Here is a 19,090-nt window from a genome sequence, read left to right on the forward strand (position 1 = left end):
GCCTTAGGTTGCCGACCCCTGGTTTATCTTAAAGACATCAACGTCTCCGCTGTCCCTCTTTCCCTGGAAACTGAACCCTGGCTAAGTACCAGAAACCCCTGGAGTCTTGCACCTCTCAGAGATTGGGATGACTCAATGCACTCAAGAGATATGTATCTTCCCATATGCATAAAAACGTAATGCTGTCGTCACGCTGCAGTCAGTGCAGTCGCCAGTTAGGCCACGCATGGAGACACCAACCTTCCACTTGTAACTTTAATATTCTCCAGGCGTATTCCTCCTCATTTTACACAGGGCAAAGGGAGAATGGATTCAGGGCATCTATTTCGTGCCTGAAGATTGAGCAAAAGTCCGGTTTCGTGTCGCCCATGAGCGACAGGATCAGACAAATCGTTCCTGGAGGCACGCGGCCGTCTACGGCAGCCTCCCCCAACATGGTGCAATGTTTCGGGCTGTGCGCAGCCCCCACCTGTACACACACACGCTGTTGCCAGGGCAGGTGGGAATGTGCTTTGCACATGGGGTGTGCAGACGAAACTTTGTCCAATCTAGTTTGCGTAGGTCCAGCGCCGAGGGCCTTCTGGTGGTTCCCTCACTGTGAGAAGCTAAGCTACAGGGAACCAGGCAGGGCCTTCTCGGTGGTGGCGCCCGCCCTGTGGGAACCCCCTCCCTTCAGATGTCAAGGAAATAAACAACTATCTGACTTTTAGAAGACATCTGAAGGCAGCCCTGTACAGGGAAGTTTTTAATGTGTGACATTTTAATGTATTTTTAATCTTTGTCGGAAGCCGGCCAGAGTGGCTGGGGAAACCCAACCAGGTGGGCGGGGTACAAATAATAAATTACTATTACTAGCTGGCCCTTCGGAGGAGCAAGCCAATGCAGCAACGGCCATGCGGATCCTTCCTAGCGTCTGAGGGTCGCGCGGCGAGCCTCTGCGAGACGTCTGATGCCCCTGGAAGCCGACCGTCCAGTTCGGGTACGTGAGAGAGGCTGGCCCCTGTCTGCCTTCCGCCCCCGGGGCTCGGGCACAGACGGGCGGCCGCCACTCAGCTGACCCAGAGCTCCTGCCACACCTCCTCCATCCTTTCCACCGAGCTCCCGTGCACCGTCAGGGAGTCCCGGTACAACGCGATGTCGTCCTTGGGGATGCCCCACACTTTGAAGCGCTTGTCGTGTCGGTGGGGGATCCCGGCGGCCAGAGTTAGGAAGGCCATGTAGATGTCGTCGAGGGGGAAGACCGGGAGCTCCAGGGACGCCTGATATAAGGCAGGGATCAGGGGGCCGGGCACTATGAAGCCCCCTCCGGAGGCAAAGTTGGGGTAGTATCGCTGAGGGTAGAGGGCAGTGGAGACGCCGTACTTCCCTGTCCTCAACACAGCCGAGTGGCGCTCGATGTTCCCATGGATGAAGCGGGAGGCGTTGGGGGTCTGAGCCAGGTACGCGGTCAGCGCCGGCAGGTTCACAAAGAGGTCATCGTCCCCTGGAAAACCAAACAACAGTGCTGACCTCTGTATAATAATATCTGTGGCGTGCTGCCTCATAGGAACCCACCTACATTCTGGGATCAAATCAGAAACTGGCTTCTAATAATAATAATAATAATAATAATAATAATAATAATAATATATTTATACCCCGCCCATCTGGCTAAGTTTCCCCAGCCACTCTGGGCGGCTCCCAATCGAGTGTTAAAAACAATACAGCATCAAATATTAACTGGGTTACCTCAGCCATTCTGGGTGGACTTCCAGCAAATTAAAACAAAAAAAGATATCAAGCATTCAAAATTTCTCTGTACAGGGCTGCCTTCAGATGTCTTCTAAAAGTTTGGTAGTTGTTTATCTCTTTGACATCTGGTGGGAGGGTGTTCCACAGGGTGGGCGCCACCACCGAGAAGGCCCTCTGCCTGCTTCCCTGTAACTTGGCTCCTCGCAGGGAGGGAACCGCTAGAAGGCCTTCAGAGCTGGACCTCAGTGTCTGGGCTGGATGATGGGGGTGGAGACGCTCCTTCAGGTCTAATGGACCGAGGCCGTTTTGGGCTTTCAAGGTCAGCACCAACACGGTGAGTCACAGTGAGTCCCCTCCACCACATTAGGAACGTCACTGGCCACCCAATCAGGTCAAAGGGGGCCCATCCAGCCCACAGTGGCCAACCAGTTTCAGGATTCATACAACACCGGTCTGGAAAGACCTACACTGGCTCCCAGTACGTTTCTGATCACAATTCAAAGTGTTGGTGCTGACCTTGAAAGCCCTAAACGGCCTCAAAGGCCCAGTAGACCTGAAGGAGCATCTCCACCTCCATCGTTCTGCCCGGACACTGAGGTCCAGCTCTGAGGGCCTTCTGGTGGTTCCCTCCCTGTGAGAAGCCAAGTTACAGGGAACCAGGCAGAGGGCCTTCTTGGTGGTGGCACCCGCCCTGTGGAACACCCTCCCACCAGATGTCAAGGAAATATATAACTACCTGACTTTTAGAAGACATCGGAAGGCAACCCTGTTTAGGGAAGCTTTTAATGTTTAATAGATTACTGCATTTTAGTGTTCTGTTGGAAGCCGCCCAGAGTGGCTGGGGAAACCCAGCCAGATGGGCGGGGTATAAATAAAAAATTATTATATTATAATTATCATTTTGCTGGCTGCATGGTTTTTCCCATATTGCGGTTTTTGCATAACACACACACACACACACACACCATGATTTGCAATCATTCTTGGTCACCCACCTCTGCCCACCTTCCAGCTTGTCAACATCCTTCTTAAATTCTGCTGCCCAGAACTGGACACAGGATTCCAAGCTGGGTCTGACCAAGCCAGAATAGAGCGGCACTATAACTTCCCGTGATCTGAACACTATACAGTGGTACCTCGGGTTACGAACTTAATTCGTTCCAGGGGTCTGTTCTTAACCTGAATCTGTTCTTAACCTGAAGCACCACTTTAGCTAATGGGGCCTCCTGCTGCCGCTGCGCCGCCGGAGCACGATTTCTGTTCTCATCCTGAAGCAAAGTTCTTAACCCAAGCTGCTATTTCTGGGTTAGCGGAGTCTGTAACCTGAGGCGTCTGTAACCCAAGGTACCACTGTATTCCAAGTTTAGTCTGACCAAGGCAGAATACAGCGGCACTATGACTTCCCTTGATCTGAACACCAAATTTCTGCCGACGAAGCCTAGAATAGCATTAGCCTTTTTTGCTGCTGCGTCACACTGCTGGCTCATGTTCAGCTTGTGTCCGCCAAGACCCCTAGATCCTCTTCCCATGCGCTGCTAGTAAGCCAGCTGGCCCCTATCCTGTCTTCGCGCATCGGCTTCTTCCTGCCTAAGAGCCAGGCCTCCTTCCCGGCGCATCTGCCCTGCACCTTTGGCCCCCAGCAAGCCCGTGACATACCGTATTTTTTTGCTCTATAAGACTCACTTTTTCCATCCTAAAAAGTAAGGGGAAATGTGTGTGCGTCTTATGGAGCGAACGCAGGCTGCGCAGCTATCCCAGAAGCCAGAACAGCAAGAGGGATTGCTGCTTTCACTGCGCAGCGATAACTCTTGCTGTTCTGGCTTCTGAGATTCAGATTATTCTTTTTCTTGTTTTCCTCCAAAAACTAGGTGCGTCTTGTGGTCTGGTGCATCTTATAGAGCGAAAAATACGGTTCAGAATAATTTTTTCCTTGTTTTCCTCCTCGAAAAACTAGGTGCGTCTTATGGTCTGGTGCGTCTTATAGAGCGAAAAATATGGTACCTTTGAAGACGTAAGCCACACCTGGGCAGGTGTTGTGCACCCAGTGCAGGAAGCATCGTTCCTTCAGAGACAGGTTGTGGTGCGACTCCATGAAATCCCACAACAGGATGTCCCCGAACTCGTCGTTCTCCTCCGTCACCAGGTTCATCTGCTTCTGGCTGGGCGACAAGGCCATCAGGAACACGTGTCGGACCCGGAAGCCCCCCATCTCCCGCGGCCGCGCCCAGGTGCGCCGCAGGGCCGCCCTCCTGGCGCTGGACCCCGGGTGGGACTTGATGGCCAGGAGGAGCAGCGGGGTGGCAGAGGCCTCCGGGCACCAGCTCTGCTCGCAGGTGAGCTCCCGGCACCGATATTGCTGCAGGTGTGGGAAGAGGTCGTTGTAGATGCCCGGGTCGAGGCGGTAGGTGTAGGTGCCGTCGCTCAGGGTGGTGGCGTTGGCCAGCGGCGGGGGCTGGAAGGTGGCGCAGCAGGCACAGGGCGAGGGCACCCACTGCGGCGCCATGCGGGCGAGCTGCCAGTGCAAGGCAGCGATAGTCAGGAAGCTCCCAAGAAACACGATACAGAGTATGTGGGTCTTTCGCATCCTGAGGCGGGGGAAACCTGTCCGGAAAAAGGAGGAGAATGAGGGCCCTCTTGCGTCCCCGAAGTAACCGATCCCAGACCCCAGTCCCCATTTCCCAGAGACGTCGCTGCGAGAAGCCAAGTTACAGGGAACCAGGCAGAGGGCCTTCTCGGTGGTGGCGCCCGCCCTGTGGAACTCCCTCCCACCAGATGTCAAAGAGATAAACAACTACCAGACTTTTAGAAGACATCTGAAGGCAGCCCTGTTCAGGGAAGCTTTTAATGTTTAATAGGTTACTGTTATGTATCTGAGTATATTTCAGTTACTGTATTTTAGTGCTGGAAGCCGCCCAGAGTAGCTGGGGAAACCCAGCCAGATGGGCGGGGTATAAATAAATTATTATTATTATTATTATTATTAGCCGGTTTCTGATTTGATCCCGGAATGTCCCTGAAGTTTAGGTGGGTTCCCACAAGGCAGGACGCCACAGATAACAGCGAGAACCTATTAAATATACGAACTATTTGGAAAGTAATTGTAATGAACCGATTACGCTAGTAGGACTGCAATAAGTTTTGTAAGGAGGGCTATCTGAAATACTGCAAGAAAGACTATGAGGAGAATTACTAGTTAATGATAATTACGAGTATTAGAGAAGTTATTGCAAGAATATATTGCAAGAAAGACTATGAGGAGAATTATTAGTTAATGATAATTAAGAGCAATAGAGAAGTTAAGAAATGCAGAATAAGTGATAAAGAACTTAAAATCATCAGAGCTGTTGACGGAAGACTAAAACATTGTATAAGAGAAGAAGTTGTGTTATATGACTGTTGGAAATGATATGTTACAAAAACTAATAAAAAATTATATAAAAAATTTAAAAAATATATATTTTTCGACTCGTTGTAAATCACCTGTCCCTTTCGCTCTCCGCCCTGCTTCGTGCGGCGCAGGGTTGAATTGTGGAACTCCCTGCCTCAGTATGCCGACCCGGGTGGCTTCAGAAGAGGTTTGGGCGAATTCGCGGAGGAAGGGAGGGCCATCGCTGGCTGCTAGAGAGAATTACTTGACTCTGCCGCCACAATCGGAAGCAGAAATGCTTTTTCTGGAAATCGCAGGAAGGGTGGGGGGCCCGTTAGGGAGCTGCGGTGGACTCAGGCCAGTTATTACTGCTATTATCGTTATTATATATTTATTTATACCCTGAATTTTCCCCCTGACGGGAGGGCGGCTTACAGACACAAACAGGAACAGGCTAAAAATATGGGGGTAAATCTGTCATGAAAAGACAATTAAACATCGATAGAATTAAAACCAGTGCTTTTTTTTTTTCTTTGAAAAGAAATGTTTAGGGGGGGACTCTCATTTATTCCTGCTCATATTGAAATACTGCCCCTCAGTGAATAGAATAGAATTTTATTATATTACGGTCACAGACCAGTTCCGGCTCACTTACAATATCAGGAAAATCATCAACCACAACAGGAATGCATTGAATTGCAATTGGGTATAAACAGAGACAATTCAGATATAGCGGCAATTAAAAATATCTTGATCACTAAAATATAACCTAAAATTGTCATTTAAAACCTTAATCGTTTTAGTAGTACAGCTTGTTCCCTAAGTTTTATGGCAGTCGCACAGAATTTGGCCACCCTTAGCGTGATCTCTAGATCCTTGTCCTCTACCAGGAGTTTTAGACGTTGAAGTTCGGACCCGTTTGGAGATTTTTGTATAACAGGAGTGATAAATACCGAGCGTATATCCCCGTAGAAACGGCACCCCTCAATGAGGCCAAACTTAGATTCAAAAAATGTCTAGGGGTATGCGTTCCCCCCAGGGAAAAAAAGCACCGATTAAAACTATATCCGTACATAAATTCTGTTTAAAACATACTGATAATTACAGTAAAAGCAGACCACCCTCTTCTCACCGGGGCCAAAAAGATGCCTGCAGTCAGGATTCGAACACAAGACCGCTCTCCCCGCCTGCGGTTTCCAGCAATGGGTATTCAGAAGCATCCGGGCTAGTAGCCGTCGATAGCCCTCTCCCCCTCCATGAATTTGTCCAGTCCTCTTTCAAAGCCATCTAAGTCCGTGGCCCTCATGTGGCAGGGAGTTCCGCATTTTAATTACGCGCCGAGGAGCCGAGGTTTTGCAAGGGGGCTCTGCTTTGACTCTGTCTTATTTACCCGGGGAACCCCTTGCCGTGCAGAGTTCAAAAGCAGAGCGGACCTCTCCTTCATGTTTTCTCAGAGGCCGGGTGGCCTCCCGTCAGGGATTCTCCAGCTACGATCCCCGCATTGCAGGGGGTCAGGCTGGATGACCCCCAGGGGTCCCTTGCAAGCCTATGATTCTGTGAAAGTTGGAGCTTACCAGCCTAATTAGGCTTTCAAGGAGAGGCCTTGAGGAGGAAGCAGATGTTCTCTTCGCTGCCGTCCGATTTTGACTGAAAGGATGTAGTGGGAGGGAGAACAACGATTATTCAGAGCGGCACGATCTCGTTGCGAGAAAGAAAGTAAATCTCAAAGAGGCAGGAAGTCTCAGCGCCTGCGGTTGGACCAGTCTAACAACAGAGGATGTTAGGATCTACACACAGCAAAGCAAGGTGCCGTTTCTTCTGTGCAATTTAGGCACCCTGGGCAAACTCCACCTGGAATCCTGTGTCCTGTTCTGGGCACCCCAGTTTAAGAAGGAGATCGACAAGCTAGAGGTTCGACCGAGATGATAAAAGGGTCTGGAAACCAAGCCCTATGAGGAACGGTCGAAGGAGCTGGGCTTATTTCGCCTCGACAAGAGGAGAGTGAGGAGGGGAGATGATATCCGAAAGGCTGTCCCGTGGAAGAGGAAGCAAACCTGAACCAACGGATTCAAATCGCAAGAAAGGAAATTCCGCCTGAGCATTAGGAAGAACTTTCTGGTGGCAAGAGCTGCTTCCTGAGAGTAGAAGGAAGCAGTGGTGTGTCCGCTCTTAAAGAAAACATCCCTAGAGCCTTTAAAGGTTAAGGTAAAGGGACCCCTGACCATTAGGTCCAGTCGTGGCCGACTCTGGGCTTGCGGCGCTCATCCCGCTTTACTGGCCGAGGGAGCCGGCGTACAGCTTCCGGGTCATGTGGCCAGCAGGACTAAGCCGCTTCTGGCGAACCAGAGCAGCGCACGGAAACGCTGTTTACCTTCCCGCCTGAGTGGTACCTATTTATCTACTTGCACTTTGACGTTCTTTCGAACTGCTAGGTTGGCAGGAGCAGGGACCCAACAACGGGAGCCGTTGCAGGGATTCGAACCGCCGACCTTCCGATCGGCAAGCCCTAGGCTCAGTGTTTTAGACCACAGCGCCACCAGCATCCCTTAGATCTATCCAATTACCGCCCGGTTTCGAATCTTCCGTACCTGGGTAAGGTAATTGAGAGAGCAGCTGCCAAACAGCTAGGTAGGTTTCCGGATAAAACATCGTCTTAGTCTGGACCCATTTCAGTCTGGCTTTCGCCCTGGATACAGGACCGAGATGGCTTTGGTCACCCTAACAGATGATCTCCGTAGACCGAGGCGGGTCAGGACTGCTGATTCTCTTAGATCTGTCAGCAGCCTTCGACACAATCGATCACAAAATTTTAGGCCAACGCCTTGCTGATGTAGAGATTCAGGGCACAGTCCAGCAACGGCTGCGATCCTTTCTCTCTGGTCGGGGACAGAGAGTGGCGCTAGGGAGGGAGTTGTCGCCGCGGCACTCCTTGGTGTGTGGAGTCCCGCAGGGCGCAACCCTTTCCCCGATGCTTTTAAATATCTTTATTGATGCTTTTGAATTCTGGTGCTGGAGGAGACTCTTGAGAGTCCCACGGACTGCAAGAAGATCAAACCGATCCATTCTGAAGGAAACCAGCCCTGAGTGCTCACTGGAAGGACAGATCCTGAAGCTGAGGCTCCAAGACTTTGGCCACCTCAGGAGAAGAGAAGACTCCTTGGAAAAGACCCTGATGTTGGGAAAGATGGAGGACACAAGGAGAAGGGGACGACGGAGGAAGAGATGGTGGGACAGTGTTCTCGAAGCTACCAGCATGAGTTTGACCAAACTGCGGGAGGCAGTGGAAGACAGGAGGGCCTGGCGTGATCTGGTCCAGGGGGTCACGAAGAGGCGAACACGACTAAACGACTAAACAACAACATATGCCCCCTTGCCCAGATTGTCAGGAGCTTTGGGCTAGGTTGTCATTAATATGCCGATGACACCCAACTCTATCTGTTGATGGACGGCTGCCCTGACTCAGCCCCGGACACACTGACCAGATGCTTGGAAGCTGTGGCTGGATGGCTGCGTGGGAGCCGGTTGAAATTAAATCCTTCGAAGACAGAGGTCCTCCGGCTGGGTCGGGATGACATGGGGTTGGGGGACCAACTCCCATCTCTCACGGGGGCTCAATTAGTGCCAGCGCCTTCTGTCAAGAGCTTGGGTGCGACCTTTGACGCCTCCCTTTCCACGGAGGCACAGGTTGCAGCCGCAGCAAAGGCGGCATTTTTCCATCTCTGCCGTATCAAGCAGTTGGTCCCTTACCTCTCTCGCCCTGATCTGGCCACAGTGATCCATGCGACCATCACCTCCAGGCTTGATTACTGTAATTTGCTCTACGCGGGGCTGCCCTTGAAGCTGTCCCAGAAACTCCAGCGGGTGCAGAATGCCGCAGCGAGGCTCCTTACGGGGTCCTTGCCGCAGGATCACATTTATCCAGTGCTTTACCAGCTGCACTGGCTCCCGGTGGAGTACAGGGTCAGGTTTAAGGTGCTGGCTTTGACCTTTAAAGCCATATGCGGCCTAGGACCCTCATACCTACGGGACCGCCTTTCCCGGTACGCCCCACAGAGGACCTTAAGGTCCACAAATGACAACACTTTGGAGGTCCCAGGTCGCAAGGTGGTTAGATTGGTCTCAACTAGGGCCAGGGCCTTTTCAGTACTGGCCCCGACTTGGTGGAACGCTGTGTCCCAAGAGACTAGGGCCCTGCGGGACTTGACATCTTTCCGCAGGGCCTGCAAGACAGAGCTGTTCCACCTGGCCTTTGGTTTGGACTCAGTCTGACCCTTAGGTTTCCCTCCCCTTATGGTTTTGACTTTTAAAATGAGGCTGCATTTTAAATTGCATTTTAACCTGTATTTTAAATTGGATTTTTGTTTTTCTGTCCCCCCCCCCTTATGTTTTCATTGTAATTTTACTGGTGAGCCTGGCTTTGGCCGGGGAGGGCGGGGTATAAATAACATTTATTATTATTAGCTGGGATTCCTGCACATTGCAGAGGGGGTTGGGATGGATGACCCTTATGGGTCCCTTTAGGTGCTGCAATTTTAGGATTCTACTCACAGCGAGTCGAAGGGGTGAGCCTGGCTGCCGTCTTCCTCCTTTCCTTCCTCTGTCTTGGCGTCCCCCTTGTAGAAGAGGAAGGGAGGGGGAAGGTGGGGGCAAGAGAACAAGGGTGAGTTGCCTCGGCTGCCCGTTCCTGGGTTTGGCGCCACCGCCTGTTGGCCTCCTTGCCTTCTGCCCTACCAGTCCCAGGCGAGGGGGTCCACCAGCCCTGCCTGCTACTGCTTGCAGGCACCCAACTTTCCTGGAAAGCACAGCAGAAGCAGCACCCAATCCTTTTGCAGATACGGAGCCTTCTTAGCCTTATCTCTTCGCTGAAATCAACTCCATAAGATTCTGGAAAGGGTCCAGGCAAGCGAGCTGTAATACGATAATATGATCTGCAATTCCTTTGCCTGGAAATGGATGGAGAACGAACGGTGCCTTAATGGGCCCTTAATAGATGGGAGAGAGGAAGTCGCTGGATCAGGCCAGAGCAGTGCCTCAAGGATCCCCATCACTCTTCATTGTGGGTCGGAGAAAAGTCACCGAGTTGTGGAGCTGGAAAGGGACCCAGCGGCCATCTATCCCAACCCCGTCGCAACGCAGAAATCTTTTGCTCCACGTGGGTCTCGAACCCACGTACCTGAGATTGAGAGCCTCATGCTCTACCGATTGAAAGGAAAGCAAGGCAGGCCTTTATGTTCCCCTCCCTGTTTTACAATGTTATAGGAAAATCCTGGGGCTCACTTGGATTTCCAAACATAGATACCAGCCAGGAATGGAGGAGCAAAACAGCAGCCAGGGGGTCTGGTCTTTATTCGAACGACTGTTGCAACGGGACTTGCACCTGACACATTGGAGGAGCAGGAAGAAGCCCAGAACAAAGGGCGGCTCCCGCTTTTATCAGTTTTACAAAGGTACCCACGACACCCCTGAAATTACATCACAAATACGTCACAAATTGGGAGGTTCTGGCGACAGAAACCTGGGTATCAGGGCTTGACCCCACCCTTCCCTTGACCTCCACCTCCCACCCATCAAGTAAGACAAAATAAATATTTACAAGTTCCTGGTTTCCCTAACATAAATTCCTGCAACAACGGAAACCTCCCCAAACGCCACAGGTACATCGCGAGACGGGTTGTGCACGCAAAACAGACCACGCTCAAGAGTTCACAAGCCTGTCACTCAAGAGTTATTTGAGCAATACCTTCTATTTGCTTTCCCCTCCGGCAGCAGCCTATTGGAAAAGGAGAAGACTTTGATGTCACAGTTTAATTGACACAGACTGGCCCCTGTTCCAAGTCCAGAATTTGCATTCGGTTTTCTCTGAGTGATTTGCAAGTTGTAAAGTTTAGGCTTCCTCAATAACTTCCTGCTATCTGCTCGGAAAGGGTATCAATGTTCAGCCTGAAGCTAAATATTATAAACTGAAATAAAGGGCCTATTTGTTCGAGGGATGTTCCCTAATTTTTGAAGGGTTAAGGACTGGTTATCTGTGGAGAGTGCACTGTCAGGTGTTATTCGTATTTTTTAAATATTAAGAGTGTGACTTCCAGTTTAGCTCTGCAAGGATAGATCATGTGCCAACACTAACTAAACCTAGGAATTATGGGTGCCTGACACCCACAAACTCTGGAACCCAAAACTCATAGAACCACAGAATTGTACAGTTGGAAGGGACCCCGTGGATCATCTAGTCCAACCCCCTGCAATAATAATATAATAATAAATTATTATTTATACCCTACCCATCTGGCTGGGCTTCCCCAGCCACTCTGGGCGGCTTCCATCAGAATAATAAAATGCAGTAATGCGTCAAACATTAAAAGCTTCCCTAAACAGGGCTGCCTTCAGGTGTCTTCTAAAAGTCAGATAGTTGTTTATTTCCTCGACATCTGATGGGAGGGTGTTTCACAGGGAGGGCGCCACCACCGAGAAGACCCTCTGCCTGGTTCTCTGTAACTTGGCTTCTTGCAGTGAGGGAACCGCCAGAAGGCCCTTGACACTGGACCTCCGTGTCCGGGCAGAACGATGGGGGTGGAGACGCTCCTTCAGGTCTACTGGGCCTTTGAGGCCGTTTAGGGCTTTCAAGGTCAGCACCAACACTTTGAATTGTGATCAGAAACGTCCTGGGAGCCAATGTAGGTCTTTCAAGACCGGTGTTATGTGGTCTCCCAGTCACCAGTCTGGCTGCCGTATTCTGGATTAGTTGCAGTTTCCGGGTCACCTTCAAAGGTAGCCCCACGTAGAGCGCATTGCAGTAGTCCAAGCGGGAGATAACCAGAGCATGCACCACTCTGGCCAGACAGTCTGTGGGCAGGGAGGGTCTCATCCAGTGTACCAGATGGAGCTGGTAGACAGCTGCCCTGGATACAGAATTAACCTGCACCTCCATGGAGAGCGGTGAGTCCAGAATGAGTCCGAGGCTGCACACCTGGCTGCGCACCTGCAGGAATCGAGGGTTAGAATCCCTGGCAGGTGGCCATCTAGCCTCTGCTGAAGAACCCCCGACAAGAGAGAACCCACATGCTTATGAGGAAGTCCATTCATAGCAAAATATGCAGCGTACGACCCGAAGCCCAGCAAACTAAAAGGAGGATCAAGAAAAGCTGGAGGGGAAATATTTAATGTTGGAAAAGCCAACATCAAACAATCCATAATACAAGATCCCAAATGCCATATGGACATCACAGCATTAAAAAAAAAAATTAAAAATCTGGATTTTCCCTTACCTGAGAACATCTGATAAGCAAAAAAACCTCTGCTTACAATTGCAATCTCTGCTGACGTTGAAATGTTTTCTTTTGTGGGTGGGACCGATTCGGATAGTCCTCCCCCACCACTTAATGGATCCAATTGGCTTCCAGAGAGTGGTAGGGCATGCTTTATCCGAGGTTGATGGCCTTTCAGCCGATTCCCTGGTGGCCCGCTGGAATGCGGAGTTAACCAGGGCTATTGACTGTTTGGCTCCGAAGTGCCCTCTCTGATTGCATGGAGCCCGGAGAGCCCCGTGGTTTTCCACAGATCTGAGGGCAATGAAACAATCGTTGAGACGGCTAGAGCGCCGGTGGCGGATGACCCATTCTGAAGCTGACCGGACACAGGTTAGAGCTCAATGTCGAGCCTACCAAGTGGCAATAGCGACGGCGAAGAAGACTTTCTTCACCGCCTCTATTGCATCTGCAGAAAACAGAAGCAGGAGTTTCAGGTGGTTTGCAATTTAGCGGAACCACCTGCTCCATCGGGGCCCAGTAGGGGCCACATGATCTCCTGCAATGATTTTGCAAAGTTATTTGCAGATAAAGTCTCTCAGATTCGAGAAGAGGTAGACTCCACCGTGGAAGCAGGGCCGGGGCGGGAGAGTGCTAGAGTCCTGTCTAGTCAAGTTGCGTGGGATCAATTCCAATCTGTTACCTCCGAGGATGTGGACAGGCTGCTTGGACGAGTGAAGCCAACCACCTGTCTCCTGGATCCTTGCCCATCCTGGCTTATAAAAGCTAGCCGGGAAGGGCTGGGCGATGGGCTTCGTGGGGTGGTGAATGCTTCCCTCCGTGAGGGAGCCTTCCCAGACCCGCTGAAAGAGGCGGTTATTAAACCACTTCTTAAAAAACCATCTTTAGATGCGGCCACGATGACCAACTATCGCCCAGTCTCAAATCATCCATTCTTGGGCAAGGTGATTGAGCGAGTGGTTGCTGAACAACTCCAGACATGCCTGGAGGAAGCGGACCATTTGGATCCCTTCCAGTCGGGATTCAGGCCTCATCATGGGACTGAAACTGCCTTGGTCGCACTGGTCGATGAACTCTGGCGGGCTAGGGACAAAGGTGAGAGCTGTTTCCTAGTTGTGCTGGATCTCTCAGCGGCGTTTGATACCATCGACCATGACCGTCTGGACTGTCTAGAGGAGCTGGGAGCTGGGGACACGGTTATACAGTGGTTCCGCTCCTTCCTCCTGGGCCGTGTTCAGAAAGTGGGGTGGGGGATGAGTGTCCAGACCCCTGGGCTCTCACTTGTGGGGTGCCTCAGGGTTCCCTACTCTCCCCCATGCTTTTTAACATCTACATGCAGCCATTGGGAGAGGTAATCAGGGGGTTTGGGCTGGGTGTTCATCAGTATGCGGATGATACCCAGCTCTACCTCTCTTTCAAATCAGAACCAGTGAAGGCAGTGAAGGTCCTGTGTGAGTGTCTGGAGGCGGTTGGAGGATGGATGGCAGCTAACAGATTGAGGCTGAATCCTAACAAGACAGAAGTACGGGAGGCGGGCAGGTGTGGAGGACTCCCTGGTCCTGAATGGGCCAACTGTGCCCCTGAAGGACCAGGTGTGCAGCCTGGGAGTCATTTTGGACTCACAGCTATCTATGGAGGCGCAGGTCAATTCTGTGTCCAGGGCAGCTGTCTCCCAGCTCCATCTGGTACGCTGGATGAGACCCTCCCTGCCCGCAGACTATCTCTCCAGAGTGGTGCACGCTCTGGTTATCTCCCGCTTGGACTACTGCAACGCGCTCTACGTGGGGCTACCTTCAAAGGTGACCCGGAAACTACAACTAATCCAGAATGCGGCAGCCAGACTGGTGACTGGGAGACCACATAACACCGGTCCTGAAAGACCTACACTGGTTCCCAGTACGTTTCTGAGCACAATTCAAAGTGTTGGTGCTGACCTTGAAAGCCCTAAACGGCCTCAAAGGCCCAGTATACCTGAAGGAGCGTTTCCACCCCCATTGTTCTGCCCGAACACTGAGGTCCAGCGCCGAGGGCCTTCTGGCAGTTCCCTCCCTGCAAGAAGTGAAGTTACAGGGAACCAGGCAGAGGGCCTTCTCGGTGGTGGCCCCCGCCCTGTGGAACGCCCTCCCACCAGATGTCAAAGAGAAAAACAACTACCAGACTTTTAGAAGACATCTGAAGGCAGCCCTCTTTAGGGAAGCTTTTAATGTTTATTAGATTATTTTATTTTAATATTCTGTTGGAAGCCGCCCAGAGTAGCTGGGGAAACCCAGCCAGGCGGGCGGGGTATAAATAATAAATTCTTCTTCTTAAAAAGTTATGAGTAGTGACATTTTCGGAATCGCCCTCTCTTGCCCCAGGGGCTCCTTCCAGTTGCTCTCCGCCAGAGTGCAACCTAGCCGCTTTATTTATTTAAAAACGCCACCTGTGTATCGTTGAAACGTGTGCCGCGATTCCTGCACTGCAGGGGACTGGGCTGGATGACCTTTGGGGGTCCCCCCCCACAACCCTCCATTTCTGTACGATTCCGTAACGACGAAAAGCACGAGCTAAAACTAGTAAGGCAGAATTATAAAAAACCACACCGAAACGGATAAAAAGGGTAAGGAAACAGACCTCTGGGGGATTCAAACACGTGAAGGAGGGTCTTACGGATCGGGGCGAGCCTGGTCTCAAAGGAACATCTCTGCAGGACTTGCCCGGAGCGACAGGTGGCTGGTGTTTGTTCTGCAAGCAGCGGAGGGAGTGGCAACCAGAGAACGGCGACCGGCTTGTATAATCTGCAGGGTGCAGCACCGCAACCAGAGCAACCTAGACCTAACATTGGGTCAGAGCACTGAGCCTTCATCTAGGCCAGCAGTGCTCACACTGGCTGGCAGAGGCTCTGCAGGGCTTCAGGCCCGATTCCTACCCGGATTTTGAACCCGGGACCGTCTCGCGGTTCAAATGAAAGGCTGGTCTGAATTATCGAGCGTTCGGAAGCTGCTGAGCCAAACCCTTCGGTCTCAGGGCTGCCCTGCTTGGAGATTGAGGCAGAGGCCTTCTGCATGCCAAGCAGGTGTTCCGCCCAGGTGCTTAGCCCAGGTGATCTCCCAGGTCTGTAGCCTTATGGAAATTATGCAGGTTTCGTCCCAATTCTAAAATTGCAAAGCGGGACGTTTCTTTTTTCCTTATTAATTTTTTTATTGACAATTTCAACATAGCAGTACAGTGGTACCTCGGGTTAAGTACTTAATTCATTCCGAAGGTCCGTACTTAACCTGAAACTGTTCTTAACCTGAAGCACCACTTTAGCTAATGGGGCCTCCTGCTGCCGCTGTGCCGCCGGAGCACGATTTCTGTTCTTATCCTGAAGCAAAGTTCTTAACCTGAAGCACTATTTCTGGGTTAGCGGAGTCTGTAACCTGAAGCGTATGTAACCTGAAGCATCTGTAACCCAAGGTACCACTGTATATCAAAACATATCATATTCATTATTTTTCCCCCTTTCCCCCCATTCCCCATCAAACCCTCCTTTCCCCCCCAAAGACTTCCCTCAGCTCCTCTCTCTCTGATTTCTCAGCACATGTTATTCTCTGCATATTATAACATTATTTCAATTCTTATATTATCTATTGTCTATGTTATCAATCACAAAATTTGTGTATGTTTATTCAAAACCTGCCAAGGAGTCCAATTCATTTTCTTGTCTTTTTAAATACTTTGTAAAACGTTCCCGTTCTTCTTTGAAGTCACAGTTGTCCTTATCTCACAATTTGTATGTCAGTTTAGCAAGTTTAGCGGGACGTGGGTGGTGCTGTGGGTTAAACCACAGAGCCTAGGACTCGCTGATCAGAAGGTCAGCGGTTTTAATCCCCGTGATGGGGTGAGATCCCGTTGCTCGGTCCCTGCTCCTGCCAACCTAGCAGTTCGAAAGCACGTCAAAGTACAAGTAGATAAATAGGTACCACTCCAGCGGGAAGGTAAATGGCATTTCCGTGCGCTGCTCTGGTTCACCAGAAGCGGCTTAGTCATGCTGGCCACACGACCCGGAAGCTGGCCCTCGGCCAGTAAAGCGAGATGAGCACAGCAACCCCAGAGTCGGTCACAACTGGACCTAATGGTCAGGGGTCCCTTCACCTTTAGCTCTGCATAGTTCATCACTTTCTCTTGCCACTATTGTTTTGTTGGGATTTCCTCATTCTTCCATCCTTGTACCATCAAGACTCTTGCCGCTGTTGCTGCATACATGAATAAGTTCCTTGTTTTCCTTGTAGGACAAGACTTGCCAAGGAAAATAAAGCGGGACAAAGTTTCTAATCCTCTTGTCCTGCAAGGAATCACCCAAGCGCTCTTAAAAGTCTATTATCTTGTCACTCTTGCAAGAAGTTACCATATTTACTCAAATCTAATGCTCACCTCTTCTGGCCACGTTATGTTGCAAGAATCAAGGTGCGCGCATTAGATGCGAAGACACATTTTTGTTTGCCAGCAAGTACCTTTTTTTGGTTTCAAGGTTCTGAAAACTGAGGCGCGCGTTAGATTCAACGGCACATTTGTTGTTGTCGCTTAGTCGTGTCTGCCTCTTCATGACCCCCTGGACCAGAGCACGCCAGGCACTCCTGTCTTCCACTGCCTCCCGCAGTTTGGTCAAACTCATGCTGGTCGCTTCGAGAACACTGTCCCACCATCTCGTCCTCTGTCGTCCCCTTCTCCTTGTGCCCTCTATCTTTCCCAACATCAGGGTCTTTTCCAGGGAGTCTTCTCTTCTCATGAGGAGGCCAAAGTCTTGGAGCCTCAGCTTCAGGATCTGTCCTTCCAGTGAGCACTCAGGGCTGATTTCCTTCAGGATGGAGAGGTTGGATCTTCTTGCAGTCCGTGGGACTCTCAAGAGTCTCCTCTAGCACCAGAATTCAAAAGCATCCATTCTTCGGCCATCAGCCTTCTTTATGGTCCAGCTCTCACTTCCATACATCACTACTGGGAAAACCAGAGCTTTAACTATAACACGGTATTTCAGGCAGGTGAGCAGAGGGTATTCTTATGCCAAGGCAGGTCCAAGGCCACTAGCCGCGTTGCTTCTCAATATTCTCTGGCTAGGTTCTGTTATTTTTTCCTACTGATATAAAACCTATATAAGGACTCTATGTGTGCTCTTGGGTACCCCATAAGGGGAAAAGGAGCAGTTTTTTCTTATAACAGCTGCCTCCAATTGTTGTGACCAGAGCACAGACAGGCTGCCATTGACTATAAGAGTTGTAGCCTCAGCATCCTGCTCACCTGCTCACTCACCTGCTGAGGCCAGAGCAAAATGCTTGTCTGTCCAAGGAGGTGTAGGAAATGAGAGGGGCGTGCAAAGCCAAGGCTCCGCCCCCTAATAGCCAGAGGAGATGCTGACTCCGCCCATCACTGACTCCGCCCATCAGGCTCCCCCTCCGAACCCCACCTGCTGCAAAACAGGCTAACTCAGATTCTGTGAAATGGGCACGTTCTCATCCAACACGGAGGTGTGATAAGAATTTTAAGGTCTTAAGATATGTAATAAATGTTCATAAATGTACCAAACAAACACGTACATAAATACGTCTGAAAACCCCACAGAAAAAAAGTCCTGAACAAATTGACCTCAATTATTTCTCTGCAAGGTCAAAGTGGGAAACCTCCCCATTGTCTTTTTCCTTCACAAATCCTGTCTTAAGGGCACATTTAAGATATGAATAGGGTGTGAGGCTGTGACCTGGCTCAGGAACTAAGTATTTGTCCTTACAAAAGACTGGCCAGGCTCCCCAGGCAATCCAATCAAGTGACCATTAACAGGTAACCTGACAGACGAGATAAACAAGTCACTCAGATTTCTGCTGTAGACCACCTTTTCTGTGATGTAGGTATGATGTATCTGGGGGGTGGTCTTAGGTTACACCCCTTCTGTGATGTAGGTTTGATGTTTGTGGGGGGTGGTCTTGAGCTCCAGGGCAGGGAATTTAAAATGTCCATATAAGAGCAGGCACACCTGGGTTCTGGGTCCTCCTCCTTTCCTGCGTGTAAGGGGAGCACCCTGTTGCAACAGATCAAGAAAGATCAGGCTTTCTAGCTGCTTTGCTTCTCAATATTCTCTGGTTGGCCTCTGTTATTCTCCCCTACCAATAGGGAACCTATGTAAGGACTCCATATGGGCTCTTGGATACCCCATAAGGAGGAACAGAGCTTTCCAAACACGGTTCGCCCCTTCGGTTCCCAAAGCAGGTGTTGGCACACCCACATCCCGAATGTGTCAGAGAATCATAGAATCGGATGGGACCCCAAGGGTCATCTAGTCCAACCCCCTTCAAGGCAGGAATCTCATCTAAATCTCATTTACATTTCTGGATGGAGCAGAACACCTTCCTCGCTTCGCCTTTCAACTTTCCCTGCTCTTATCGCTTCCGGCGCACCTGCCTTTGGCTGCTTCTGTTTGCGTTGGCGTTTTATGAGTTGCCGCAAGATAGCCGATGGTTAGTTAACGCTACTGATTTCCTTACAGATTAGCCAGTAGGTGAAGCTGTGTGCATCCAAATATTTTACGCCCCAAATGTTCCTTCGTCCCGAGTAAGAATGCGTGAAAAATGCTTTCCATGCGATACTCTTAGTTGTGTATTCTTGTTCAGCCTTACAGTGGTGCCTCGCAAGACGAAATTAATCCGTTCCACGAGTCTCTTCATCTTGCGGTTTTTTCGTCTTGCGGCTTAGCGGCTATTAACGGCTTAGCGGCTAT

The 19,090-nt window shown here is 50.5% G+C and overlaps 1 protein-coding gene across 9 annotated transcripts; it reads right to left on the bottom strand.

The window, feature by feature from the left end:
• Nucleotides 1-241: 241 nt before the first annotated feature.
• LOC114583660 (N-acetyllactosaminide beta-1,3-N-acetylglucosaminyltransferase 2-like) lies at nt 242-15,223 on the bottom strand. Of its 9 annotated transcripts, none has more exons than XM_077916772.1 (4): nt 14,977-15,056; nt 9,647-9,711; nt 3,733-4,332; nt 242-1,483 (listed from the first exon to the last, which is right to left on the bottom strand). In XM_077916772.1, the coding sequence occupies exons 3-4, from the start codon at nt 4,313-4,315 to the stop codon at nt 1,050-1,052; spliced, it is 1,017 nt and encodes a 338-aa protein (XP_077772898.1). In that variant the 5' UTR covers nt 4,316-4,332; nt 9,647-9,711; nt 14,977-15,056; the 3' UTR covers nt 242-1,049. The 9 variants fall into 9 exon arrangements, with proteins under 9 accessions (XP_077772898.1, XP_077772897.1, XP_077772893.1 ...); XM_077916771.1 differs by lacking the exon at nt 14,977-15,056 and adding an exon at nt 10,692-11,272; XM_077916767.1 differs by lacking the exon at nt 9,647-9,711 and having other exon boundaries at nt 15,013-15,223.
• Nucleotides 15,224-19,090: the final 3,867 nt, after the last annotated feature.

Source organism: Podarcis muralis, chromosome 13 (assembly GCF_964188315.1).
Source record: "Podarcis muralis chromosome 13, rPodMur119.hap1.1, whole genome shotgun sequence".
Taxonomy (NCBI): domain Eukaryota; kingdom Metazoa; phylum Chordata; class Lepidosauria; order Squamata; family Lacertidae; genus Podarcis; species Podarcis muralis.